Source organism: Erythranthe guttata, chromosome 8 (genome assembly GCF_056151865.1).
Source record: "Erythranthe guttata isolate IM_541 chromosome 8, IM_541, whole genome shotgun sequence".
Lineage (NCBI taxonomy): Eukaryota > Viridiplantae > Streptophyta > Magnoliopsida > Lamiales > Phrymaceae > Erythranthe > Erythranthe guttata.
This window is the reverse complement of record NC_142540.1, coordinates 17,532,617-17,555,459: the sequence shown is the minus strand read 5'-3', so window position 1 is coordinate 17,555,459 and position 22,843 is coordinate 17,532,617. Positions and strand designations below refer to the sequence as shown.

Genomic DNA, 22,843 nt, shown 5'->3' with positions numbered 1-22,843 from the left:
TACACATATTTTTTTCATAAATCATAATCAAATTTTGTTCGATATGTTAACAAACTATGGTCGAACGAACTTTTAACGTCCAATTTTGATCGGTGTAAATATAATAACCATATATATATATATATATATATATATATATATATATATATAGATGCCTTCTCTAAAGCTAGCAACTTTCTTGCAGAAGCATGTAAACATTTTTTAGTACAAGAAAAGAATAATATAAAGAAATTAGTTAAGCTACCTTATGATTCCTTTCTTCGGACATGCAAAACAACCCTGCACAAATATTCCATGCATGGAATAATCTTCTTTTCCCACCATTTATAAACAGAGCTTCTGTTCATCGCAAACACTTCAAATTCCTCCACCACACCGACCGGAGAAAAAAAAATGTGGCCGGATAACCGAATCCCGATCCACTCCGGTCCGGCGGCGCCGCCGCCGCAAGACCGCCCAATGAAGCGGCACCACACCGCCCGCTACTACGCACACCGCGTCAAAGAAAGCCTGACAACCCAAATATCGAAACTCGTGTGCGCCGTGTTCTTATTCCTCCTCTTTCTAATCGGAATCATCACCTTCATCCTGTGGCTCAGCTTGCGCCCCCACCGCCCCCGCTTCCACGTCATCGATTTCTCCATCCCCGAGCTCGCCGGCGGCGCCGAGGGCGGGTTCCAGAGCGCCCAGTTAGTCTACAACGTCACCGCTCGGAACGCGAACCAGAACATCGGAGTTTACTACGACTCCATGCAGCTGACGGTTTACTACCAGGACCAGAGCATCGGCGGTTCGCCCCTGTCGAACCCGTTCTACCAGGAGCCGAAGAAGACGGCGGTGTTCGCCGGAACCCTCGGCGGCGCCGCCCTGACGGTGACCGGCCAGCGGTGGCAGCAGTTCATGGCGGACAAGGCCCGCGGCGAGGTTGTTTTCCGGCTGGAGGTTGCGTCGACGATCCGGTTCAAGATATCGACTTGGGATAGCAAGCGGCATAAGATGCACGCGAATTGCCCGGTCGGAGTTGGACCGGACGGTTTGATCTTGCCGAGTTATAAAGACCGGAGGTGCCCGGTTTACTTCAGCTAATTGGTCATTAGCATGTGTTAAATATAAATATAATATATATAGTTTCTAAATTTCCTTTTGTTGGGTGTGGATTGATTTTTGTTTTCAATATATATAATCGCAATTTTTTTTTTTAATTGCAATTTGACACCAAAAAATAGTTAAGTTAGGAACTTAACTGTAGTACTACTATATAACACCTAATTCTAAATAACACAATATTTGTTGGAGTAAAAATACAAATTGATATATAATTGACCCCATAAGAGATTACGCGGTTAAGTTTTCGCTAATGACTTCACAGTATATTTTCAAAGAAGAAATTATCGGCGGCTGTGAGATTTTTCGAGACAATCGTTACGAAAAAACGTGAATATCATTTTTTTCGTGAATGCTCGATGATCCTCTTTGTTCGTCTTATCGATCATTTATATAGAGAATTAGGGTTTTTTTAGAATCCGTTGACAATAGATCTTTATTTTCTTTCGTTATGTGATATATCTTTTTCGAGAATAAAAATTACTTAAAATACCCAAAATATCCTCGCAAGATAAGTTATTTTTTTCTAAATTTAGGTGTAATCCATTATCTTCTTTTGTTTATATACATACCATTATGCACAGATATATAGACAAATGTGGATGACAACATATATAAAGATTGGTCGATATATAATTTTATTTATTTTTTGATGAATTATTGGTAATATTAAAATAGGGAATATATATGCTGACTCGGATTGGAGAAAGAAAAAGAGGTCCAGCTGGATAAGGTTTCCACAAATTGTTCCACATGGTCACCATTTTATTTCAGCTCTAATATAATTACATTCTCTGCTACAATTGAATTTTTAATTCTTTAATTTATTTATTGCCTAACTTTTTTATTGGTTTCTAATCAATTGTGAATCAGCTTTCCACTTCCATTTTGTGATTAACCATTTTTTTAATGACTAAATTTCCTAGTCACAAAATTGTCACCTCCATTGCAGTGAAGTAGACACAAAAAAATAAAAAATAATAATAATAAATAAAATGGTTCTTTTTCTTTTTCTCTCCAAAATTTAAATAAATATTAAATAAACAAATAAATAAAAAGTCGGCCTTTTTAAATAATGTACACGGGCCTAAAGCCCAGATTATTCAACATTATATTTATCCACCCCTTTAGGCCCACTGGTAATTACAATTATTTTAAAGTTAAATTAAATTTAAAACCACCCCTCAAAATATGATCAAATTACGGAACCCCCTTTTGTTTGGGTAAATGTTCTTACACGTCCACCCCTGCGGTTTAAAATTTAGTGGAATCTTCTAAATATATGGAGTATTCTCAGTTTTGTACCATTTTTATCTCATTTCAGCCCCGCATTTTGAAGCAAGATGAACACAGGACGTGTATTTTGGCTTGTATATATCAGAATGTGGTGCATCAGAAACTATATTTTTGCACAAAATGAGTGTAAGATACGAGTACAATCTATATAATATTTCAAGAAATATAGATGATTATGTTGAATTTGACAACATAAGGGTGGAGATGTAAGAAGATTAATAGTTAAGGAGTAATTATAATTATCCAAACATAAGAGTTTTTTCGTAATTTATTACGACCATACCTTAGTGGTGGTTATAACTGAATTGTAAAAAAAAAATCAGTAGTGATTTATTTATTTATTAAATCGTTTTATTTACTTTGAACTTTGATTTATATGTGTAGTATATATATTTGTATTTTAAAATGTATTTTGAAATAAAAAATAAAAGTAAATAAATATTATTATTATATATAAAAAGGGTTCCATTAGTTATCAGTAGCCCACTTCACTCTGTAGTGGGAACTCAAAACAAAAACAGCAGAAAAAAATAAATAAATAAAATAAATAAATAAATGAAGCATAAATTCCTAAAATATTTCTTCCTTGTGATTTTCTCCACCACCTTCTTCGATGTTTCCCATGCAAAATCCATTTCCGAAACCCTCAATTTCAATCAAGCTCTCAACGCCACTCATCAATGGCGGTCTCCCGCACAATTCGTCAACCCAACCCCTCAATTTCTGCTCGCCGGAGCCCTATCCTTCATCGCCGCCGCGATTTCCAGCGCCGGCGGACTCGGCGGCGGCGGACTGTTCGTACCGATTCTAACAATCGTCGCCGGGCTGGACCTCAAAACGGCGTCGACCTATTCGGCTTTCATGGTCACCGGAGGCTCAATTGCAAACGTCGCCTGCCAGATGCTCGCCAGGCGCGGCGGCGGCGCGCCGCCGCTGATTGACTACGATACGGCGCTGCTATCGGAGCCGTGCATGCTGCTGGGGGTTAGTTTGGGGGTGATTTTCAATGTGGTTTTACCCGAGTGGCTAATTACAGTTTTTTTCGCCATTTTTCTGGCTTTTTGCACCTTCAAAACGTGCAAATCTGGGGTTTGGTTTTGGGGGATTGAATCGGAAGGGATGAGGAGAAATCGGTCAATCAAAATTGAGATTGACGAGAGGAGCATTGAACAGCCATTGTTGTGTAATGAAGTGGGTAAAGAGGAGAAATTGGGGGTTCCACTTCCATGGATGAAGCTTGGATTGCTGCTTCTAATCTGGTTTTCATTCTTTCTTTTGTATCTTCTTCGAGGAAATCGCTACGGACAGGTAACCATCTTTTTTTTTTTTTTTTTTTTTTTATAATATATATTTATTTGTTGATCTTATTATTATTCGCTGAAAATTGAAAAGAAATTTCTTAATTCCAAAAGCCCATTTTAATTTTTGTAATTTTTTTGAAAATCCATTTTATTTAGAATATTATTATTATAAATATATTAATTTATGAACAAAAAAAATTGGAACTTCCAATTTTCGCCGATTATGATCTGAAATTTTTCGAACTTATAGTCCAATTTTTGAGATTCCAATTTCTGATTTTCCCAAGTTTTTTGGACCGGAATTGAATTTAAATTTTACTTCCGAAAAAAATGAAATTTCGATACCTCCAATTTCCACCGCTAAATTCTGTTGCAAGTGCTTTACTTTAATTTCAAAGTGTCGTGAGTTTTATTTATTGCATCGTGATACAAAGAATATTATACATTACAGTCGGGACTAGCAAGATTCTATTACTTTAATGAAATATTAATAATCGAACTAACAATTTAATATGTTTTCATCGAGGTGGGACCGGAAAAATTTATAATTTAAGCAAAGTTACTAATTTATTGAGTATTAATTTATCGAGGATAATACCAAGAAATAGATAGAGCTTAGTTTTATGTATGTTTAATTATATTAATCAATAAAGTTAGTCCTTAATTGTCACACTTGTTTTTGTTGGTTGGTGGAAACTAATTGTGCCGTGAATTAAGACATCTCTTAACTTATATTTTGTTCTATTGGATTTAATTTAAATCAATCAACACAAATGATAATTATAAGAGCACACTTTTTATATACAGTTAAACCTCTACTAATTAATACAGTTGGGACCTCTATAAATTAATACAGTCGGGACCAGAGAAATTCTATTAATTTAACGAATTATTAAATTATCGAGTTAATAATTTAACACGTTTTCACCGATTCGGGACTGGGAGAAACTATTATTTAATCGAGGTTAGTAATTTATCGAGTATTAATTTATGATGATAATTATTATTAAAAAAGCATCATAATTCATATGTGCATATTCAAGAAAATGGGTAATGCCGTAGTGGTCCCTATGGTGTGTGTTGCTCTCAACAATCAGGTCCACTGAATCTCGAAAAAAAGCCGATAAAAACAGAAAATAAAGGCAACAATTCGAAAAGAGAGATGCTGATATAAATGGGTCTGTAGAAGAAAGATCCCAATGGAATAATTCAAGACAAAAACAAATGAAGGATTATTATACATCAAATTATCGCGTTTATTGTCTTCTAAAATTTAAAAAAAAATTTGCAGGGTATTATAAATATCGAGAGTTGTGGAACCGGATACTGGATAATCTCATCGATTCAAATTCCTCTTGCAATTATATTCACTTTCGTAATTCTAAACAGTAGAAAGAGTCGTAAGAATACTGCTTCAAATACTCCTCAGGTGCGTAACATTATTTTCTTAATATTCCTCGTTTCGAACATTGGAGTGCTCTTATATAATTTTATTTTATTTTATTTATTATATAAGGAAAATGGAGAATGTGAAACAAGAAACGGGCTAAATGGGAAGCTCGTTTTTCCCTTAATGGCACTATTAGCTGGCATTCTTGGTGGAGTATTTGGAATTGGAGGTGGCATGCTTATAAGTCCACTTCTTATCCAAATCGGAATGCAACCCGAAGTAAGTTTTTTTTTTCTTTTATTTTTTTTTAAATAAATAAAGCTTAACGACAATTCGCACGATTTTCATAGGTGACAGCAGCAACATGTTCGTTCATGGTATTATTCTCGTCGTCCATGTCAGCAATCCAGTACTTACTGCTGGGAATGGATTATATTTACGGTGCCCTAATCTTGTCAGCGGTTTGTTTCGTGGCTTCGTTGATTGGGTTGACTTTGGTCCAACGAGCTGTGATGAAACACGGGAGAGCGTCTCTTATAGTGTTCTCGGTTGGTACAGTTATGGCTCTAAGTACCGTTTTGATGACTAGTTTCGGAGCTGTGGCTGTTTGGAGTGACTACACTAGTGGTAAGAGTATGGGGTTCAAGAAACCATGCTAAATAAAAATAAACAAAATTAATCTTTTTTATTGTGTGTGATTTTGGAACAATAAGTACTAGTGTACTACTAGCTTCTTACATCTAATGTACTTCAAAGGTGATTAGCAATTTAAAATAAAAATAAAAATTGTGTTCTAATTCAGATAATCTTGTTTAAGATCTGCATTAGCCAAAAAAAAAGAAAAAGGTAAATTACATATGACCCTGAAATAAGACTAAATAACTTATAAACCCCTATAATATTGATAATTGCAAACTACCCCTAAAATTAATAGACCGTTATAAATCATAACAAAATGAATGAATTGTCTAAATTACCCCTTTTATTAAACATATAAATTATGGGTAAATTACAGGTACTTCTTGAGGTAAGACAAAATATTACATTTACCGTATTCTTGCGGTAGATTTGAGAATTCAGACAAATATGTCAGAGAATCTTCAAGATTCTATTGCTCATAACTCCGTAAAAGTGTAATTGTAAGATGGAGAAATAGCTCATTGGGTGTTTGATGACCGATACCACAAGGGTTTCTAAGTTATTCAGTCTTATATCATACGTGCTCATAATTTACCCTCGAAAAAATTTGTGTTTGAGTGAGTGTCTTGCCCCTCGAGTGTGTGTTGTAACTTGTAAGGTCATTTATAAAGCCAATTAAATAAATTATAATGAGGTTAATAGCAAAAAGTATGAACTGGCTTTTGGAGCTAGCTTATAACCAGTTTGGATAGAGTCTTCATTTTTTATATATTTTTTTAAAAAAACCACAACCAAGTCCCAAACACGTCCTAATCAATCTTCTAGTTACTTGAAACTTGATTTTTTTATTTGTCGATAATCCAATAACTTCCAGTCACGTTCAATTTAAATCTTTTATATACTTCAAACTTTGTTTGTTATGTATTTGGATGGATTGTTGGTTCACAATGAATATTTACGTACATGATAAATATAATATATACGTATATATATCAGTTGCAAAATGCATACACTACTGAGACAGGCAAAAACAGAAGGAAAATAATAAAAATAAATAAATAAGAGGGGAAAAATGAATCAGAAATTTCTCTTCTTTCTCGTTTTCTCGACCATCTTCAAATTTTCCGACGCAAAATCAATTTCCGAAACCCCAATTTTCAATCAAATCTTCAACACTACTCAACAATGGCGGTCGCAGCCGCAATTCCTAACCACGGAGCTGAATCCGACGCCTCAATTCCTGGCCGCCGGGATCCTATCCTTCATCGCCGCCGCAATTTCCAGCGCCGGAGGAATCGGCGGCGGCGGCATGTTCATACCTATTCTGACCATCGTCGCCGGATCGGACCTCAAAACGGCGTCGAGCTACTCGGCGTTCATGGTCACCGGAGGTTCGATTGCAAACGTCGCCTGCCAATTGCTGCTCGAGAAGCGCGGCGGCGGGAAGCCGCTGATCGATTACGACGTCGTGCTGCTGTCGGAGCCGTTCATGCTGCTCGGTGTTAGTTTGGGGGTGATCTTAAACATCGTGCTGCCGGAGTGGCTGATAACCCTATTTTTCGCCATTTTTCTGGCGTTCTGCACCTACAAAACCTTCAAATCGGGGGTTTCGTTCTGGAGAAGAGAAACGGAAGGGATAAAGAGACAGGAGTCGCTGAGAATTGAGAACAGCGGGGGAATCGAACAGCCATTGTTGAACAGTGAAGAAGTGGTTGAGGAGAAATTGGGGATTCCATGGCTGAAGATTGTGTTGCTGGTTCTCATCTGGCTTTCCTTCTTTGTGCTGTATCTTCTCCGAGGAAATCGCTACGGAGAAGTAAGCATTTTTTTTTTGCTAATTATTAATTTTAATTTTAATTTTCTAATAAATATTTTTCATAATCTCAAAAATTAAATAATTTATGGAGATTTTTAAATCGGATACTTTTGTGCTTTTGATTGCCCATTTATTGAATACATAATAATATTAATATTATAAATACATACATTTTTCGATATTAATATTATAAATACATACATTTTTCGATTAACAAATTTGGTAAATATGATTTTTTTTTTAATTTTTGCAGGGACTTATTAATATAAAGACTTGTGGAACAGTATACTGGATAATCTCATCAATTCAAATTCCTCTTTCGATTATCTTCACCGTAATCATCCTTCTCCATAAAAAGTCTAAGAAGAATGCTTCTGCAACTCAGCAGGTATTATTGCTTAACAAATATCTGCGTCTTTCGAATAAATTATATTCCAAGCATCAAATGAAATGCTTACATCATTCTCAATATAAAGGAAAACGGAGCATTCAAAACAGAAACCGGGCTCGTTTTCTCCATACTGGCACTATTAGCTGGCGTTCTTGGAGGAATCTTCGGAATTGGTGGTGGTATGCTTATAAGTCCACTTCTTATTCAAATTGGAATGCAACCCGAGGTACGTTTTTTTTTTTTTTTTTTTTTTTTGCCGATTCTTCACTTTATGTATATAAACAAAATTAACTTAAATGTGATTTTTTTTGTAGGTGACAGCAGCGACGTGTTCGTTCATGGTGTTATTCTCGTCGTCCATGTCAGCAATGCAGTACGTATTGTTGGGAATGGATGAGATATACGGTGCCCTAATATTGTCAGCGATTTGTTTTGTGGCATCGTTGATTGGGTTGACTATAGTCCAACGAGCTATAATGAAACACGGGAGAGCGTCGCTTATAGTGTTTTCGGTCGGTTTAGTGATGGCTCTAAGTACCGTTTTGATGACTAGTTTCGGAGCTGTGGCTGTTTGGAGTGACTACACTAGTGGCAAAAATATGGGGTTCAAGAAACCATGCTGAATAATTTTACTCTTGTCTGTTTATTGTGTGTGATTTTTGAGACAAATAAAGAAGTACAATACTAGGTTCTTACATCTAATGTACTTCAGAGGTGATTTATATCATGTTTAAAAAAATTTGTTGCAGTTCAGATAACCTTGTTTGAAATATGTACTGTGTTGTGTGTGTAAAAGAAAGTCATTTTTATAAGGACGATATTTTTTTATTTTAACACAAACAAATCGGATAAATTAGGGCCACCTTCTTCTCACGTACAATCATCCCCTTAACTAGAGCTGGCAATCGGGTCATGTGAGCCGAGCTTGGGTTGGCTCAAGCTCACATACCATCGGGCCTCGTTACTATAGGCTCAAGCTCACATACCATCGGGCCTTATTTGTATAGGCTCAAGCTCGGCTCATATATTTTTTCTGGTTTCGGGTTTATATCGGTCTCATTATTATATAATTGTAAAAAGCTTATAAAAATAAGTGATGAACAAGATTTGCCTCCATTGAAGCGAATTAAAAAAAAAATTAAACGATCTTTACAAGTTATTGGAAAAACTTGAAAATAAGACTGAAAGAAGTTAAAAAAGATTAGTAACTCTTATTATCGGAAACGTTTTATATTCTCAAATCTCGGTGATATATTGCATTTGATTCATATTTAACTTATTGCCACCGTCACTACTTAATTCTTTTTATTTTGACTTTTTTCTTTGCAAAATCAAATAATCTTATACGATCATAACTTGAATGTTGAGTCATAGCATTAAAATAATAACTATATTACATATTTTATTATTATCTTAATCCGTCGGGTCTTATTCGGGTTGAGTCATAAATCATAATAGACTCAAACTCGACTCGTAAATAAACCGGGTTTAGTAAAATGGCTCAAACTTGACCTGACTCACTAAAAAGTAGGCTCGGCTCAAATATAATCGGGCCGAGCCATCGGGCTTCAGTTAGGCCGACTCAATTACCGATCCTACCCTTAACTATGAATCTTCTTATAAAATCTTTTTTTTTTATTAGAATTTACGGAAACAATTAGATTTGAAATCAAATGAGTTATGAATAAATAATGATGGGAAAGGAATGAAAATATTTTTTCATATGAAATTTCAATTCCTTATTCGATTTCCATAATTGTGATTGGTAATTCATTAAAAGTAGATAGAAAAGAATTCTATTAATTATTTGAATTGGTAAATAAAACGTGGTTAACAACTCTTAAATTTGGTAATTGAAAAGAATTCTATTAATAATTGAATAGCGGCTGTTTGGTTACACCCTCAATTTTGAGAGCTATAAATACTCGCCCAAAATTACAGTCTCAAAACCCTAAACCCTAATTTCTTCAATTTTCTTCCCTCTTTCTCTGTCCAAACCCTCGCCGTCGCAATGGCTAAAATCCCGGAGGCGGAGAAACGCGCGAAATCCGAATCGGATTCCGACGAGGAAGAATCCGACGGATCTTCGTCTGAAGAAGGTTCGTCCGAATCCGGATCCGAATCCGAATCCGAACAAAAGCAACCCGCAGTCGCCAAAAAGCCGTCGTCTTTGCCTCCGGCAGCCGCCAAAAAAACCAAATCTCTGGTGCAGAAGCCATCGGAGAAATCAGAATCAGAATCTGAATCGGGATCCGAATCAGATTCCGACGAATCCGAAGCGGAAGTCGAGCAGGTAGCACCCAAGCCCGCCGCCGATCCACCGAAATCCAAAAGCGTCGCTAAAAAGCCAAACCCCCCCAAACCCGCCGCCGCCTCCACCGTCACTCCTCCGACGAAATCCACCGCCAAAAAACGCGCAGCCGAAGATAAACAATCGGCTGCCAAGGGTTCCAAGAAGCCGAAGGCGGACCCGGAAAACTCGGAGGCAAACTCCAAAGACGAGACGAAGAAGCAGCTCTTCCACAGGCTGTGGAATGAAGATGACGAAATTGCCCTTCTCAAAGGGTTGGCCGATTACAAGCAGAAGAAGAAAGCCGACCCGTACGCCGAGTTGGATTCGTTCCACCTCTTCATCGGCGAGAATCTCCACGTGGAAGTGACCAAAGCTCAGCTGCAGGACAAGATTAGGAGGCTCAAGAAGAAGTACGAGACCAACAAGACGAAAGACCAACCTAATAAAGACAAGAGCTTTTCCAAACCCCACGAAAAGAAAATCTACGAATTGTCCGAACCCGTCTGGGGCAATGTAGAAAAAGCAGTCGAAAAATCAGCTTCGGTGAAGAAGACACGTGGCAAGAGTGTTAATGTTGTCGAGAATGGTGAATCTGATGATGCGAAGAATGAGGAGAATGTTGTCGAGAATGGAGAATCTGATGATGTGGAGAATGAGAAGAGTGTGGATGTTGTTAGTGGTGATGTTGAAAAGGGTGCAGCGACGACGGGTTCCGATTATTCGAGCGTTCAAAATAGGATTTCGAGAATGGGGGCTGAAATGTATGAAGGTGCTGATGATGGGACTGAGTTGCAAAAACGGTGGAGAAAGTTGCGAGAGAAGGAAATGGAGATTCATATGATGAAGTTGGAGTTGATGCGTGATCAAACAAAGCTTGTTTTGGATGGTAAGAAATCTAGAAATCTTTGAGGTTTTTTTGGTTGATTTAATTTTAATATTCCTAAATATATAAATTTGATTTTAGTACTTATGGTTTTGTTTTGGTTTGTGTTTTACTGGTTTAGTTTAAGTACTCTTTTAAGGTTTGGTTTAATGGAGTTTTGATTGGAATTTGGGATGCTAATATTTTGTGTTCAATTATGCATGCAGAGTGTATTCTTGATTGAAAAATGATTAGGAATTAAAACATTAATATATGAATTAATGATATAGGTATTTTATTACATATTTATGTGATTCCTTTGGAATTGGACAACTCTTCAATGTCTGAATTCTGGATTTTCTTGTGTTGCAAATTTTAATGAAATGATTTTTAAGGTTTGAAAATTGCTATTTTCGGTTTATAACAAAAAACACTTTATCTCTCTAAAACCCCAAAACTTCCTAAAAAAATCCAAAAACCCCCCGAACCGCAAATAGCGAAGAGAATAAAAAAAATTGATTTCGAAATCAAGCTTGAAGAAGGTTGGGCTTCGATTTTTTGAGGTAATTTAGACTCGTTTATGTGTAATATGCATTGGGTAGGTCGGTTACGAAACCAATTTCATGTTAAAAAGCCCTACAAGGGGTTTTTTTTTTCGCAAAAACATATTGGAACGCCGCCGCCCATCTTGGGCGTTCAATTAAATAAAAAAAAAAAATTTGCACTGGACGCCCAACTCGGGCGCCCAAATGCTGCTTGCACGCCCAACTTGGGCGTGCCTGCATGAATGGGCGTCCAAGTTGGGGTTTTACGCGTTTTGGGGGGGTTTTTGTATTTTTTTGGAAAATTTTGGGGTTTTAGAAAGATAAAATATTTTTTGTTATAAACCGTAAATAGCAATTTTCAAACCGTAGAAAGCAAGTCCCAAATTTTAAGGTATTTGTTTGTAGCAAGTAAAATGCCAAGTAATCTCAAACTTCTACTTATTGAAAAGTTTTTTTTCCCCAAACATTTCCTATAATCACAAATTAATATGAATTGCTACAATGAGGAATAGTTACAAATACATCCCCTAAACTATTTCTCTGTCTTATAATTACACTTGTGAGTAACGAAATCTTGAAGATTCTATGGAATTTGTTCTGAATTTCTAAATCTACCCCGATGGAGTAATTTACTCGTTGTTTGTTTGTTTAAGTAAAAAGAGTACTTTTGACAATTCGAAATTTTACTACTAATTTTGGGGGTATTTATAATTACTAGTAAATATAGATATTTATATGTTATTTAGTCTGATTTCAAAGGTATCGGTAATTTAGTGAAAAAACTATAACAAACAACACCAATTTAAATAAAGTTTAGATAAGCAACAATATTATATATTTACAACAAAAAAGAACCAATTTTATGAATTAGGATCCCGAACCTCCCCGTAAAATCCCCACGGAGTACCTGCCTCGCAAAATCCTCAAATTACAAACCCTAATCAAAATTGACAAAATCTAAAACAAGAAATCAGAAGGGCATGTCTGGTTCAATTTAAGTGATAGATTGAGACACACACCGACAATGCACAATCCATGTATCGATCAGCTTATATTATTGGGTTAAATACAAAAACACCTCTATATTATGAACTTTGTATCATTTACCCACGTGTACTACACATAAATACAAAAAAACCCCTCACATTGCATTTTTTCCAGAATATGACGAAAATACCCCTACTCAAGTATATATATATATATTTTACCATCTTCAGTCAATTTTACGTTGAAAATTTTGGTATTTATACTTTTTTCTCCAAAACATCTGATTGCTTACATTTTTTTTATTTTCTAAATAAAACCTTTTATTTTTGTCATTTTGAGTTTCTTTTTTTTTCTTAAATGTTTTCCGATAGTTCAAATATCCTAAGATTACAAACATCTTTACAATCCTATTATTGTTGAGAATTTCAACTACCGAAAGACATTTAAGAAAAAATGAAGAAATTCAAAATGACAAAAATAAAAGGTTTTATTCAGAAAATTAAAAAAAAAAAAAATCTAAGTAATTAAATGTTTTGATGGAAAAAAAAAAAAAAAAAAATTTCCCTAGTAAAATTGACCGAAAATGTTAAAAAAATATAGTGGAAAATGGCTCAAACAAACCCTTATATTATAGGTTTAGCAGGGGTATTTTCGTCATATTCTAGAAAAAATGCAATGTGAGGGGGGTTTTTGTATTTATGTGTAGTACAGGGGGGTAAATGATACGAAGTCCATAGTACAGGGGTGTTTTTGTATTTAATCCAATATTATTTGATGGCTTTTAAGCTGTCTTGTCCTTATCAACAATTTCTCTTTGCAATAACAATTTAAACATTTTAACCTAAATAAGTTATTACAAACACATCAACTTCTAAATTTGCTAATTACCTAATTATTTCAGGCTTAATTCATAATCACCAACCTAATGCTTTCCAAAAAGCTTTTCTGCAAATGCTAATCCTCTCCTATAAATAGCTGCATTTAGCCATGCTGGACTATAATCACTTTTCTATACAATCTCTAAAGCTTATTTTAAATAATCGCTTTTATATTATTACTGCAAAAAAAAAATTATATATATATATATTCTGGTCAACATGGCAGTAATCTGCAATGGGTCAACGTATTTATTCCGGCCTTCTCTTCCAATTCTTGTTACTGATTTTGGAAAGACGAAACGGTGTCGTATTGCATGTGTAAATCTACTACTAATGAAAATTGGGGCATATGCACACGCCAACAGTATCAAAATACACACATTTTTCCGGTTAATTAATTAAAATTTCATATCAATTAATCCACTGCATTTTTTATTTTTTTATTATTATTACATGTTGCATGCAGGTTGATCAGTTATATTGCAGTGATAATTACGAACACAAACTAGACAACGTAAGGAGCTTACTCGTGAAGTCAACCGAAGAAGAGAACTTGATCCTGGTCGATGCAATCCAACGGCTAGGAATGGGCCGCCATTATCAGGAAGAGATTCACACGATTCTCACACACTACTACGCGAAGAAAAACGGAGATAGTAATACCACTTACGGACGCTACTCTCTTCACGATGTTTCGCTTTTGTTCCGATTATTAAGACAGCAAGGATACGATGTTTCTTCTAGTCTTTTCGTTTCCTCTCTCTCTCTCTCTCTCTCTCTCTCTCTCTCTCTCTCTCATAATAGTGCAAAACATCTACTCTGTTTCCCCTGTTTTTTCTTGAAATAGTGGAAATACTAATATATATATCGAATATTTAATCTGGCAGAAGTGTTTAATAATTTCAAGGGCGACGACGGAAAGTTCAGAGGAGAACTAAGGCAAGACGTAACGGTATTGTTGGAACTGTACGAAGCTAAACAATTGAGTTTCGAAGGAGAAAAAATACTCGACGAAGCAGAAGATTTCAGCCGCAAACTTCTCTATCGATACTCAGCAGATTGCAAGAACAGCAGTTTTGCTGACCGTATTATTACGAGATTGAGACATCCTTATCATAAGACCATAACAAGATTGGCCGAAAAGAACTTCCTAACAGATTTCGGCACCGCGAATAACGGGTGGGAAAAACCGTTGAAAGAGCTGGCAGAAGTCGATTTTCTAGTCGGGAAATCTGTATACCAAGAGGAACTGCTAGAAGTGTCCAAGTAAGAACAAAAAAAACGTAATTTTGTTATTGATTCCTTAAAATTTCACGAAAGAATATTCTCGTTTTTTTTTTTTTTTCAGGTGGTGGGACGGTCTAGGATTAACTAGAGAACTAAAGCTAGCAAGAAACCAGCCACTAAAATGGTACACGTGGTCGATGGCTATTCTGATAAACGATATCAGCTTGTCGAAGCAGAGAATCGAACTTACAAAGTCCATAGCTCTTATTTACCTGATAGACGACATTTTCGACCTTTACGGGACACCAGATGAGCTGGCTATCTTCACAGAAGCTGTAGACAAGTATGTATTAAATATTTGTTTCTTCTAATTAATTCAACTTTATTACAATGTATTATATTTTATGATGCACGTATACAGATGGGACTATGCTGCAATAGATACGCTGCCGGAGTACATGAAGATTTGCTACAAGGCCCTTCTCGATACCGCAAACGAGATAGCGTTTATGATTAACGAAAAGCATGGATACAACCCTATTAATACCCTAAAACAAGCGGTATTGTAATATTTTCTTGATTAATTATATTCCTTATGTATATATATATATACATGTATGTATATAAGATAATAATAATAATAATACGTTGTCGTCTTTCTATACTACTGTGGCAGTGGGCAAGTTTGTGCAAGGCATTTCTAGTGGAAGGAAGGTGGTTTGCCGACGGGGAATATTTGCCGAGTGCAGAAGAGTATTTGTCCAACGGCAAAGTGAGCTCGGGTGTGCATGTAGTGTTGGTTCACTTATTCTATATTTTAGGTCTTGGTGGGACCCACAACCAAGGCGCAATCCTTCTAGAAGAAAACTCGACGCTCATATCAAGTGTAGCTGCAATTCTTCGTCTTTCGGACGATTTGGGTAGTGCCAATGTATGATGATCTATACTTATACATATGCGTATAATACTTGATTAATTAATAGCTAATAATGTATGATTATAATTCATTAATAGGATGAGCAACAAAACGGGAAGGATGGCTCGTACATAGAGTACTACATGAGAGATAACCGTGGTTTATCGTTGAAGCAAGCGCGTGAGCATGTAATAAACATGATAGCAAGTGAGTGGAAGCTTCTTAACAAGGAATGTTTCGATGTAAATCACTACTCCCCAACATTGTCGTTTTATCGAGAAGCTTGTCTTAATCTTGCAAGGATGGTGCCCCTCATGTATAGCTATGACGACAACCAGAGACTTCCGATTCTCGAGGAATATGTCGATTTAATGTTGTTAAAGCCAAAGTCATCGGAGCACCATTGAACAAATAAAGCACTAGGTGTTTGGGCATATGCATATATAAAGTTGTTTTTTGTATGTTTAATATAAATTTAAGTAGTAATAAGCAAAGATATGTAATCATAAAACCATGATTGAAAATTGAAAAAGAGACGAAAAAAAAAATTAAAATTGAAATCGGGATCTTATAGCTTGTCGAACAGAATTTCATTCACAAAATGTAATGAACGCCCAATAGAAATCGAGATCGAATGTGAAATTCGACAAAAAGTCATAAGAGCAAAATCGAGGGAAGAATATGTAGAATAATTTGAAGCTATAAATAGTGCAAGTTTAATTCATGGATTAATTTTTTTGAAATATTAAATGTCGTTTCAATTTACTAATACCCTTTTGTCTCGGAACGTAATTTGGACCATTTTTTGTCTGATTTATTGTATTTTGGGGGTGCAAGGTGCTATTAATTTTTTTTCAAGGGTGCAAAGTACAAAAATACTACATTTCAAGGGTGCGAAGGCAATTCCAAAGCATATTCCCTTTTACACTGGATAATTAATTCCTTTCAAATTGGGCTTCAAACCTACTAGCTAATGGGCCTATCGATTTCCATATTATTCTGTCTATCTCAATTCGTACTTTAATTGCAAACAATATTAGAATTTTATTACATGCAGTTTATTATTTTATTATTGAAGAGATTTTTCAGTACCATATGTTTGATGAAGTAATGAGTTTTCTTCCATGGCGAATAATTTGTAAGAACTAGTATCTCACCAGTGCGATGTACGGGGATCATCTTCAAGAACAAAATTGATATTCAACAATTTAGGGTCAGAAAAAACTAATATTCCAACTTAAATATAAAACTAATATAAGTTAAGATATTGGATGAATAAAAAAATCGGTCCCAAAGCAAGTTGAAATTTTATAAAAAGAATGAATAACACATTCCGTTCGACATGTATTGCAGCGAAAATTCTAGAACTAACTAAAACTAATGGAATCAAATCCACTGCACTATCTTAAAGATCCACAGATCAAACAGTACATAGCAGTTAACCTGCAAAGTTTTCGTATTTTGCAATAATACAGTGCACTACTGAAACGACAATCAGTGCGTAATTAAACAATATTTCGATTATATTACTTACCAAAAGCGACTATACCGGATATGCTAGACAAAAAAATCACTTGCAAACATACCTAAAGATAGAGAGCACATACACACATTAATAAGACAAAATATGATAATAAGTTGAATAATGGATGGCATGCATGATATATACCTTCATATACGTTGAAATACTTCTTTGTACACCACGTTGCTAGTAGAACTCGATGATTCACCAGATTCAGACTTGATTAGGATCTTTATGCCAGATCTACTCTTCACTCTCGAGAGTGCAACGTACAATTGACCGTGACTGAATACAGGTTTGGGTAGATACAAACCGACGTGTGAAAGTGTTTGACCCTGACTTTTGTTGATGGTCATTGCAAAGCAAACCATCAATGGAAACTGTCGCCTCTGGAACTTAATGGGCAAAGTAGAGTTCGATGGGACCAACGTCATCCGAGGAATGAAAACAACATCACCGATATTTTTGCCGGATAGAACCTTGCAGCTAAGAACATGAACTCCCATCCTAACAACTTGAAGTCTGGTTCCATTGCACAGGCCTCTCGCCTGGTCGATGTTTCGTATAAGCATAACAAGAACATTTTCCTTAAGTTTCAGCCTATGTGAAGGGAGACCGGAGCAAGACACGGTGTTGAGGAATTCGGTCGAATATATTTCAGCATTTTCTTCCGAACTCAACTCATCCTTGCATATACTATCCGCGCTAAGGTACAACTTCTCTTCGCCGGGTAGGAGGGAACACAAGTAGTCGTTGACAGACTTCAGCAGTCATTAGTCGGTGCAAGCACTGCCCTCCCTTGGAAATAATCTGGATTTGATATGTTACTCAACAAATCCGGATACACAAACTGCAATAGCTCCAATAATGGATCTTCACAATCGGGAATTAGCATGTCCTCAGGAATCTCAACGGACGCTTCACCATCGTTATGCTCTCCCGCCTCCTCATTACCGATACTCAGTATCCAATCAGCAAACTCCTTTATTTCTTTAACTTCAGATGGATTAGAGCTTGATTGAAGCCTCATATTCGTATGCAACTTAAGAACCGTACAGTCTTTCCAAAACTGAGATGAGTTGATTGTAGCGTGAACAATGTCTTGTCTTGATGCCTTCAGCACAACATGTAAAATATGTCTGAAGTCTCCGCCAAGAACGACCACCTTGCCGCCGAACGGTTTGGGAACATGCGTGATAGATCGCATCGTCTTATCTAGCGCTTCGAAACAGTATATATGCATCATCGGGGCCTCGTCCCATATGATAAGTCTCGACTTTATAAGCAATTCTACCTGCGGACTCTGTTGTGCAATGTTGCAGGTGGAACCATCGTGCACAATGATGGGCAGTCCAAATCTGGAGTGAGCGGTTCGGCCACCTGGAAGCAGCAAAGATGCTATGCCACTCGAAGCAACATTAAGAACTATTACTCCCTTGGAACGAATTGCAGCGGACAACGTTCTCCATATAAATGTTTTTCATGTTCCTCCGTGACCGTAGAGAAAGTACATCCCGCCGCTATTTTTCGATACATCATCCATAATGGTATCGTAAACCTTTCTCTGCTCGTCTGTGATAGAAGATAGATATTGTTTCAGTTCTTCAGCCATCGCAAAGACGTCGTAGTCCAACTCATCGAGCACTAATCGATTCTCCGTGTCATTCGACGAATGTAGTGGCATTGGCATAGAGTCAAAATTCCGCAAGCTCTTGCGGTTGCTTTGTAAGATTTTCTCGATTTCAATCAACGCATAGTTCTTATCATGTGATAGAGTCAAACCTGCAAAAGGTATAGTTTGTAGGACAAATGCGTTCACAAAATTGAAAAATGAAACTTAAAAATTGTAAAACAACATAAAAATAATCGATACCTGGATTATTATGGCGCCTTTGGTGCTTGTATATAATGTCATCGGACAAATTCGACCAACAACTCTCCCAAACATATTCCAGTCTGCTCAAACTGTTAGAAATCAGCATAACAACAAACAACAGCCTGAGAAAGTGGCCGTTTGCCCAACCGTACGCCTCTTTGATTGCACCAATATACTCCTTGTCATCCTCAAGCAGCCCCAAAATATAGCATACATCCTTAAACGTCGCGTAAACATTGCCACCAACCGTTCGTATATCTTCGTAACTGGTTCACCCTCTCTGGATGTTGAGAAGTAATCTCAGATAAAAGTCTTCTCCCTTTCCTGGGGGTACAGTGGTGACTCTTCCAATAGAAAACTTCTGCTTTCTCGGCACCCACACGCGAGAATCCTCCTTGTACACATAATGTTGGGGAAACTCTCCATACCGTAATTCCCTAGCTGGTGGGTACTTCTTGTTCGCCTCAAACCACGCCAAAAACATGGTTTGCCTTGCTGTTGGTCTTTCCAGGACACTCTTTAAAGGTTGGTTCTCATTAAATATCAACGGCTGATTGTCGGGGAGATGGAAGCTCAATCTAATGACAGTGGGATCTCTGTAGTGTATATCGAATGCAAAAATCCTCCACATCGCCTCGCACGCAGATAAATATCTACAATCATAGTACATCTTGATTTCATCACATATAACAGAAGCGGTGTCCGTAGACGGAGGTTGAAAAAATGTTGCTGTGACACGATCGTGTCCTTTGTTGACGTACTTGAACAAATACTTTATTGACTTGCTCTGGTTGCACAACTCGATGTTGATGTGGGCTCTCTATTTACTCAATAATGTACGGTTGTAAGGAACCACAAAACCATTGTCAAGAATTGTGTTTTTGTTCTTCCATCGTCCCTTCTCCTATATACAGGGTAACCATCATCATCGGCCTCAGTTCGCTGTGCAAACTTCTTTGGAAATCTTTTCGTGCAAACGCCATTCTTCATGCAAGGTGAATTCAAATTCGCATGACCGCATGGGCCGTGTATCATGTATTTCTCAACCAAGTCGTACATCTTTCGGTCAGTTTTTTTGTCAGGGATTTCTGCACAAATCATCCGGTCGATGTCGGCGGAGCACTTCGGTTTGGCATTGTTATCCAACCACAACAATATATGTGCGTGAGGCAGACCACGTTTCTGATTCGATCGTACATACGTCAGCAAAAAGAAATGATGAAGTCAAATGATATGCAAGCAATAAACCATTATTGATGTAATGAATATACCGCATATTGAATTTTTAACATTGATGCATTACTTACGCGCTCTAATTCGTCCTAAAATATGTCCCTTCTTGAAATCCGCCAGCAAACTGTCCAACTTCATTTTAAATACGCGACATAGAATATCAGGACGATCCTCCGGTCTGAGAATTGTGTCATTCAGGACCCTTTGTATTTCAGGCCATTGTGGATTGCATGTAATAGTTATGAACAACGATGGAAAGCCAATCCAATTACAAATTTGCAGTGCATCGATAAAATTGTTGAACATGTACCGCGGTCCAGGAATGAATGAGCCGGGAAGAACTATGCGCTTACCAGCTGATATGCCCTCAGTGTCCCCTCTCAAATGCGTTCTTCAATGCCTTTGTAAATGTCCACACGCAGCTGGTCTTGGTTGTATCTAATGAAATTCAACATTTGTGACTCAATCATAGAATAAGCGTCCACCCCAAACTGTTGGAACAATTTTTTTGAATTCAAAAGTACTGAACTGTCGCTGCTTCTTTTTTGGATTCGGTAAGCAAAGTATTCTCGCTATGGTTAATTTTTTTCGTTTTCCCTTGTTACCTCGAAAAGAGTCTCTCAAACCAATATCCTCTCTATAGCCGTCTTCCCCATAAGGAAATATGAGCGGATATTGGAACGGCAGGTACAGTGGGTGTAGCTCACTAATGCGTTGCAACTTCTTGGACTAAGTCTCCACCACAATGTCCCTAACCCCTTCTTGCGTATCAAAATCTCCAACTATCAACGCTGCAATTTCACTCGCGTTAGGGAGATTATAAGTCCTGCCATCGGTGCTACGACTTTTGACCAGCTTTAGCTTAACACCTTGCAGGCCTTCACTGGAAAGTAGATCCCGGGCAGCTCTGTACGACTGAGCAAGTACGTTGTTCTCATCGATCATATCCTTCAAGTATGCAACAATTTGAGGATCAAGATTGTTCGAGTTATTTCCAGACCTGCAATTTCAAATGATTAAACAATTTCACTCGGCTCAAAATGCATCATATGTATTGCGAACGTAAGCACAAAATGAAATGGATTTTACCTAACAGCGTCAATTCTATTATGAACTTCATTCTCTGTATCGAAGATGTAACGTTGTGCAAATTTTGGTCTTGCGCCTTCCTCCGGCAACATATTTCCCAACAGATGATAATTCTGACCTTGAAGCAGAAATGTGTATGGTCCAGCACCAGTATTAATAGATGTTTGTACCTTTCCGCCAAGTGAAGTAAACGCAAACATCATGTTGAAAGAACGGATATTGTCTTGGAAATGTTTGCTCTGCCTATCCGTACCGAAAAGCAAATTGGCTAGAGCAGGTGGGGGATTTTTCATATCAGGCAGTTGTACTTTATCTTTTTGACAACATAGAGAAAACTATGGTCTCGATGTGTTCCTATGCTTATCAAGACGTTCTGCGGACCACATCATTGCACCACACGATTGACATTCGTACGACTGGTCTCCCAGATCGTCGTAATCTGTTATAGCGCAACATCGAGTATAAGTAATTCATAAAGTTCGAAGACAATATAATAATATAGTTTTAAAGAATATAAAACGTTAATACCATCATAATCAAATGAATCGTCACTATTGTTGTCGTTGGAAACATATTCAGAATCTGTAAATTAAAATCATTTTTTTTATCACTCAATGAAATCTCGTCTTTTGCATTTGAATGACCAATTTCGCCAACCGTGTGTGATTGTAAAAAATAATAATTACCTTCACAGTCCGATGTAACATCTCTTACTGTTTGAGAATCCTCGTCCACGAATATAGCTGGTGTACTGTCCATACTTAATCCACGTGCAACCGACTGTATCGTTTTTTGACTCCTTGCAACTCTATTTCCAATCCTTAACATTAGAAATGATAATTTAATAAATATATGGAGAACATATAATTAGAAAATTTATAATATTCACCATATAAATTAATACGAATGTGCATAAAAAAATACAAACGTACATTTTTGTGGATTTGTAAAATGAATCTAGATAGTTAACAGGAATCTCATAAGTGCTAGATTCAGGAGATTGTAAGAGTGTCGGATTGTGTCTGTTTCAGGATTAAAAAAAAAACAAAACCATTTAATAACTATGGTCTGTAATTGTATGTGTTATTGCAGTTAGAAATATTAATTAACAACTTCACCTTCGTAGTGTAACATGCTCCCACTGACAGCCATATGGATATTTTGTGTAGCTAAATTTATACCATTCAACTTGTCGGCTGATGAAAAACTTGCATCATTCTGTCTATACATAGGAAATTGGATTTTTCTCCGTCTACTCGATGGGGTTCGAACAACACCTAGTCAACTAAAGGCCTCATCAATCAATTTTGTGTTTCCAACATTTAATCCTTGCACGTCATTATTTTGTCGGTGTTCTACATACTTTTGATGACCTAAATTACCTGTTTTGTTAATATGATGAAACAATATATTAAAATATTAAATTTAATTTTATAAATAACTATTTTATATATGTTTGACTTTTCTTGATATTGTTG

General features: G+C 36.6%; 5 protein-coding genes and 1 pseudogene across 6 annotated transcripts; 5 read left to right on the top strand and 1 right to left on the bottom strand.

The window, feature by feature from the left end:
* Nucleotides 1-341: 341 nt before the first annotated feature.
* On the top strand, nucleotides 342-1,202 carry LOC105961915 (NDR1/HIN1-like protein 26). The gene has a single exon (XM_012986177.2). The coding sequence runs from the start codon at nucleotides 394-396 to the stop codon at nucleotides 1,084-1,086; it is 693 nt and encodes a 230-aa protein (XP_012841631.2). The 5' UTR covers nucleotides 342-393; the 3' UTR covers nucleotides 1,087-1,202.
* Nucleotides 1,203-2,859: 1,657 nt separating this feature from the next.
* On the top strand, nucleotides 2,860-5,897 carry LOC105962253 (sulfite exporter TauE/SafE family protein 5). The gene is made up of 4 exons (XM_088822115.1): nucleotides 2,860-3,708; nucleotides 4,993-5,130; nucleotides 5,218-5,370; nucleotides 5,442-5,897. The coding sequence occupies exons 1-4, from the start codon at nucleotides 2,956-2,958 to the stop codon at nucleotides 5,748-5,750; spliced, it is 1,353 nt and encodes a 450-aa protein (XP_088678241.1). The 5' UTR covers nucleotides 2,860-2,955; the 3' UTR covers nucleotides 5,751-5,897.
* A 599-nt stretch (nucleotides 5,898-6,496) lies between these two features.
* On the top strand, nucleotides 6,497-8,781 carry LOC105962254 (sulfite exporter TauE/SafE family protein 2). Its single transcript, XM_088822116.1, has 4 exons — nucleotides 6,497-7,546; nucleotides 7,800-7,934; nucleotides 8,023-8,163; nucleotides 8,252-8,781. Exons 1-4 carry the CDS (start codon nucleotides 6,803-6,805, stop codon nucleotides 8,558-8,560), a joined length of 1,329 nt encoding a protein of 442 aa, XP_088678242.1. The 5' UTR covers nucleotides 6,497-6,802; the 3' UTR covers nucleotides 8,561-8,781.
* Nucleotides 8,782-9,840: 1,059 nt separating this feature from the next.
* Nucleotides 9,841-11,293, top strand: LOC105962252 (GLABROUS1 enhancer-binding protein-like). The gene has a single exon (XM_012986550.2). The coding sequence runs from the start codon at nucleotides 9,949-9,951 to the stop codon at nucleotides 11,137-11,139; it is 1,191 nt and encodes a 396-aa protein (XP_012842004.1). The 5' UTR covers nucleotides 9,841-9,948; the 3' UTR covers nucleotides 11,140-11,293.
* Nucleotides 11,294-13,615: 2,322 nt separating this feature from the next.
* LOC105962256 (tricyclene synthase Oc15, chloroplastic) lies at nucleotides 13,616-16,205 on the top strand. 2 transcript variants are annotated; one of them, XM_088822113.1, is made up of 7 exons: nucleotides 13,616-13,820; nucleotides 13,969-14,158; nucleotides 14,390-14,768; nucleotides 14,851-15,072; nucleotides 15,151-15,289; nucleotides 15,406-15,660; nucleotides 15,744-16,205. In XM_088822113.1, exons 1-7 carry the CDS (start codon nucleotides 13,722-13,724, stop codon nucleotides 16,050-16,052), a joined length of 1,593 nt encoding a protein of 530 aa, XP_088678239.1. In that variant the 5' UTR covers nucleotides 13,616-13,721; the 3' UTR covers nucleotides 16,053-16,205. The 2 variants fall into 2 exon arrangements, with proteins under 2 accessions (XP_088678239.1, XP_088678240.1); XM_088822114.1 differs by having other exon boundaries at nucleotides 13,624-13,891.
* A 1,111-nt stretch (nucleotides 16,206-17,316) lies between these two features.
* On the bottom strand, nucleotides 17,317-20,102 carry LOC148768675 (uncharacterized; annotated as a pseudogene).
* Between the last annotated feature and the right edge of the window lie 2,741 nt (nucleotides 20,103-22,843).

What these genes read in the sequence shown, in the direction of transcription:
- LOC105961915 (XM_012986177.2), top strand. Translation starts at nt 394, where the DNA reads ATGTGGCCGGATAACCGAATCCCGATCCACTCCGGTCCGGCGGCGCCG.
- LOC105962253 (XM_088822115.1), top strand. Translation starts at nt 2,956, where the DNA reads ATGAAGCATAAATTCCTAAAATATTTCTTCCTTGTGATTTTCTCCACC. An exon ending in GAGGAAATCGCTACGGACAG is followed by an intron (nt 3,709 to 4,992) that starts GTAACCATCTTT and finishes AAAAATTTGCAG; the next exon opens with GGTATTATAAATATCGAGAG. An exon ending in CTGCTTCAAATACTCCTCAG is followed by an intron (nt 5,131 to 5,217) that starts GTGCGTAACATT and finishes TTATTATATAAG; the next exon opens with GAAAATGGAGAATGTGAAAC.
- LOC105962254 (XM_088822116.1), top strand. Translation starts at nt 6,803, where the DNA reads ATGAATCAGAAATTTCTCTTCTTTCTCGTTTTCTCGACCATCTTCAAA. An exon ending in ATGCTTCTGCAACTCAGCAG is followed by an intron (nt 7,935 to 8,022) that starts GTATTATTGCTT and finishes CTCAATATAAAG; the next exon opens with GAAAACGGAGCATTCAAAAC. An exon ending in AAATTGGAATGCAACCCGAG is followed by an intron (nt 8,164 to 8,251) that starts GTACGTTTTTTT and finishes TTTTTTTTGTAG; the next exon opens with GTGACAGCAGCGACGTGTTC.
- LOC105962252 (XM_012986550.2), top strand. Translation starts at nt 9,949, where the DNA reads ATGGCTAAAATCCCGGAGGCGGAGAAACGCGCGAAATCCGAATCGGAT.
- LOC105962256 (XM_088822113.1), top strand. Translation starts at nt 13,722, where the DNA reads ATGGCAGTAATCTGCAATGGGTCAACGTATTTATTCCGGCCTTCTCTT. An exon ending in TTCACAGAAGCTGTAGACAA is followed by an intron (nt 15,073 to 15,150) that starts GTATGTATTAAA and finishes GCACGTATACAG; the next exon opens with ATGGGACTATGCTGCAATAG. An exon ending in ACGATTTGGGTAGTGCCAAT is followed by an intron (nt 15,661 to 15,743) that starts GTATGATGATCT and finishes ATTCATTAATAG; the next exon opens with GATGAGCAACAAAACGGGAA.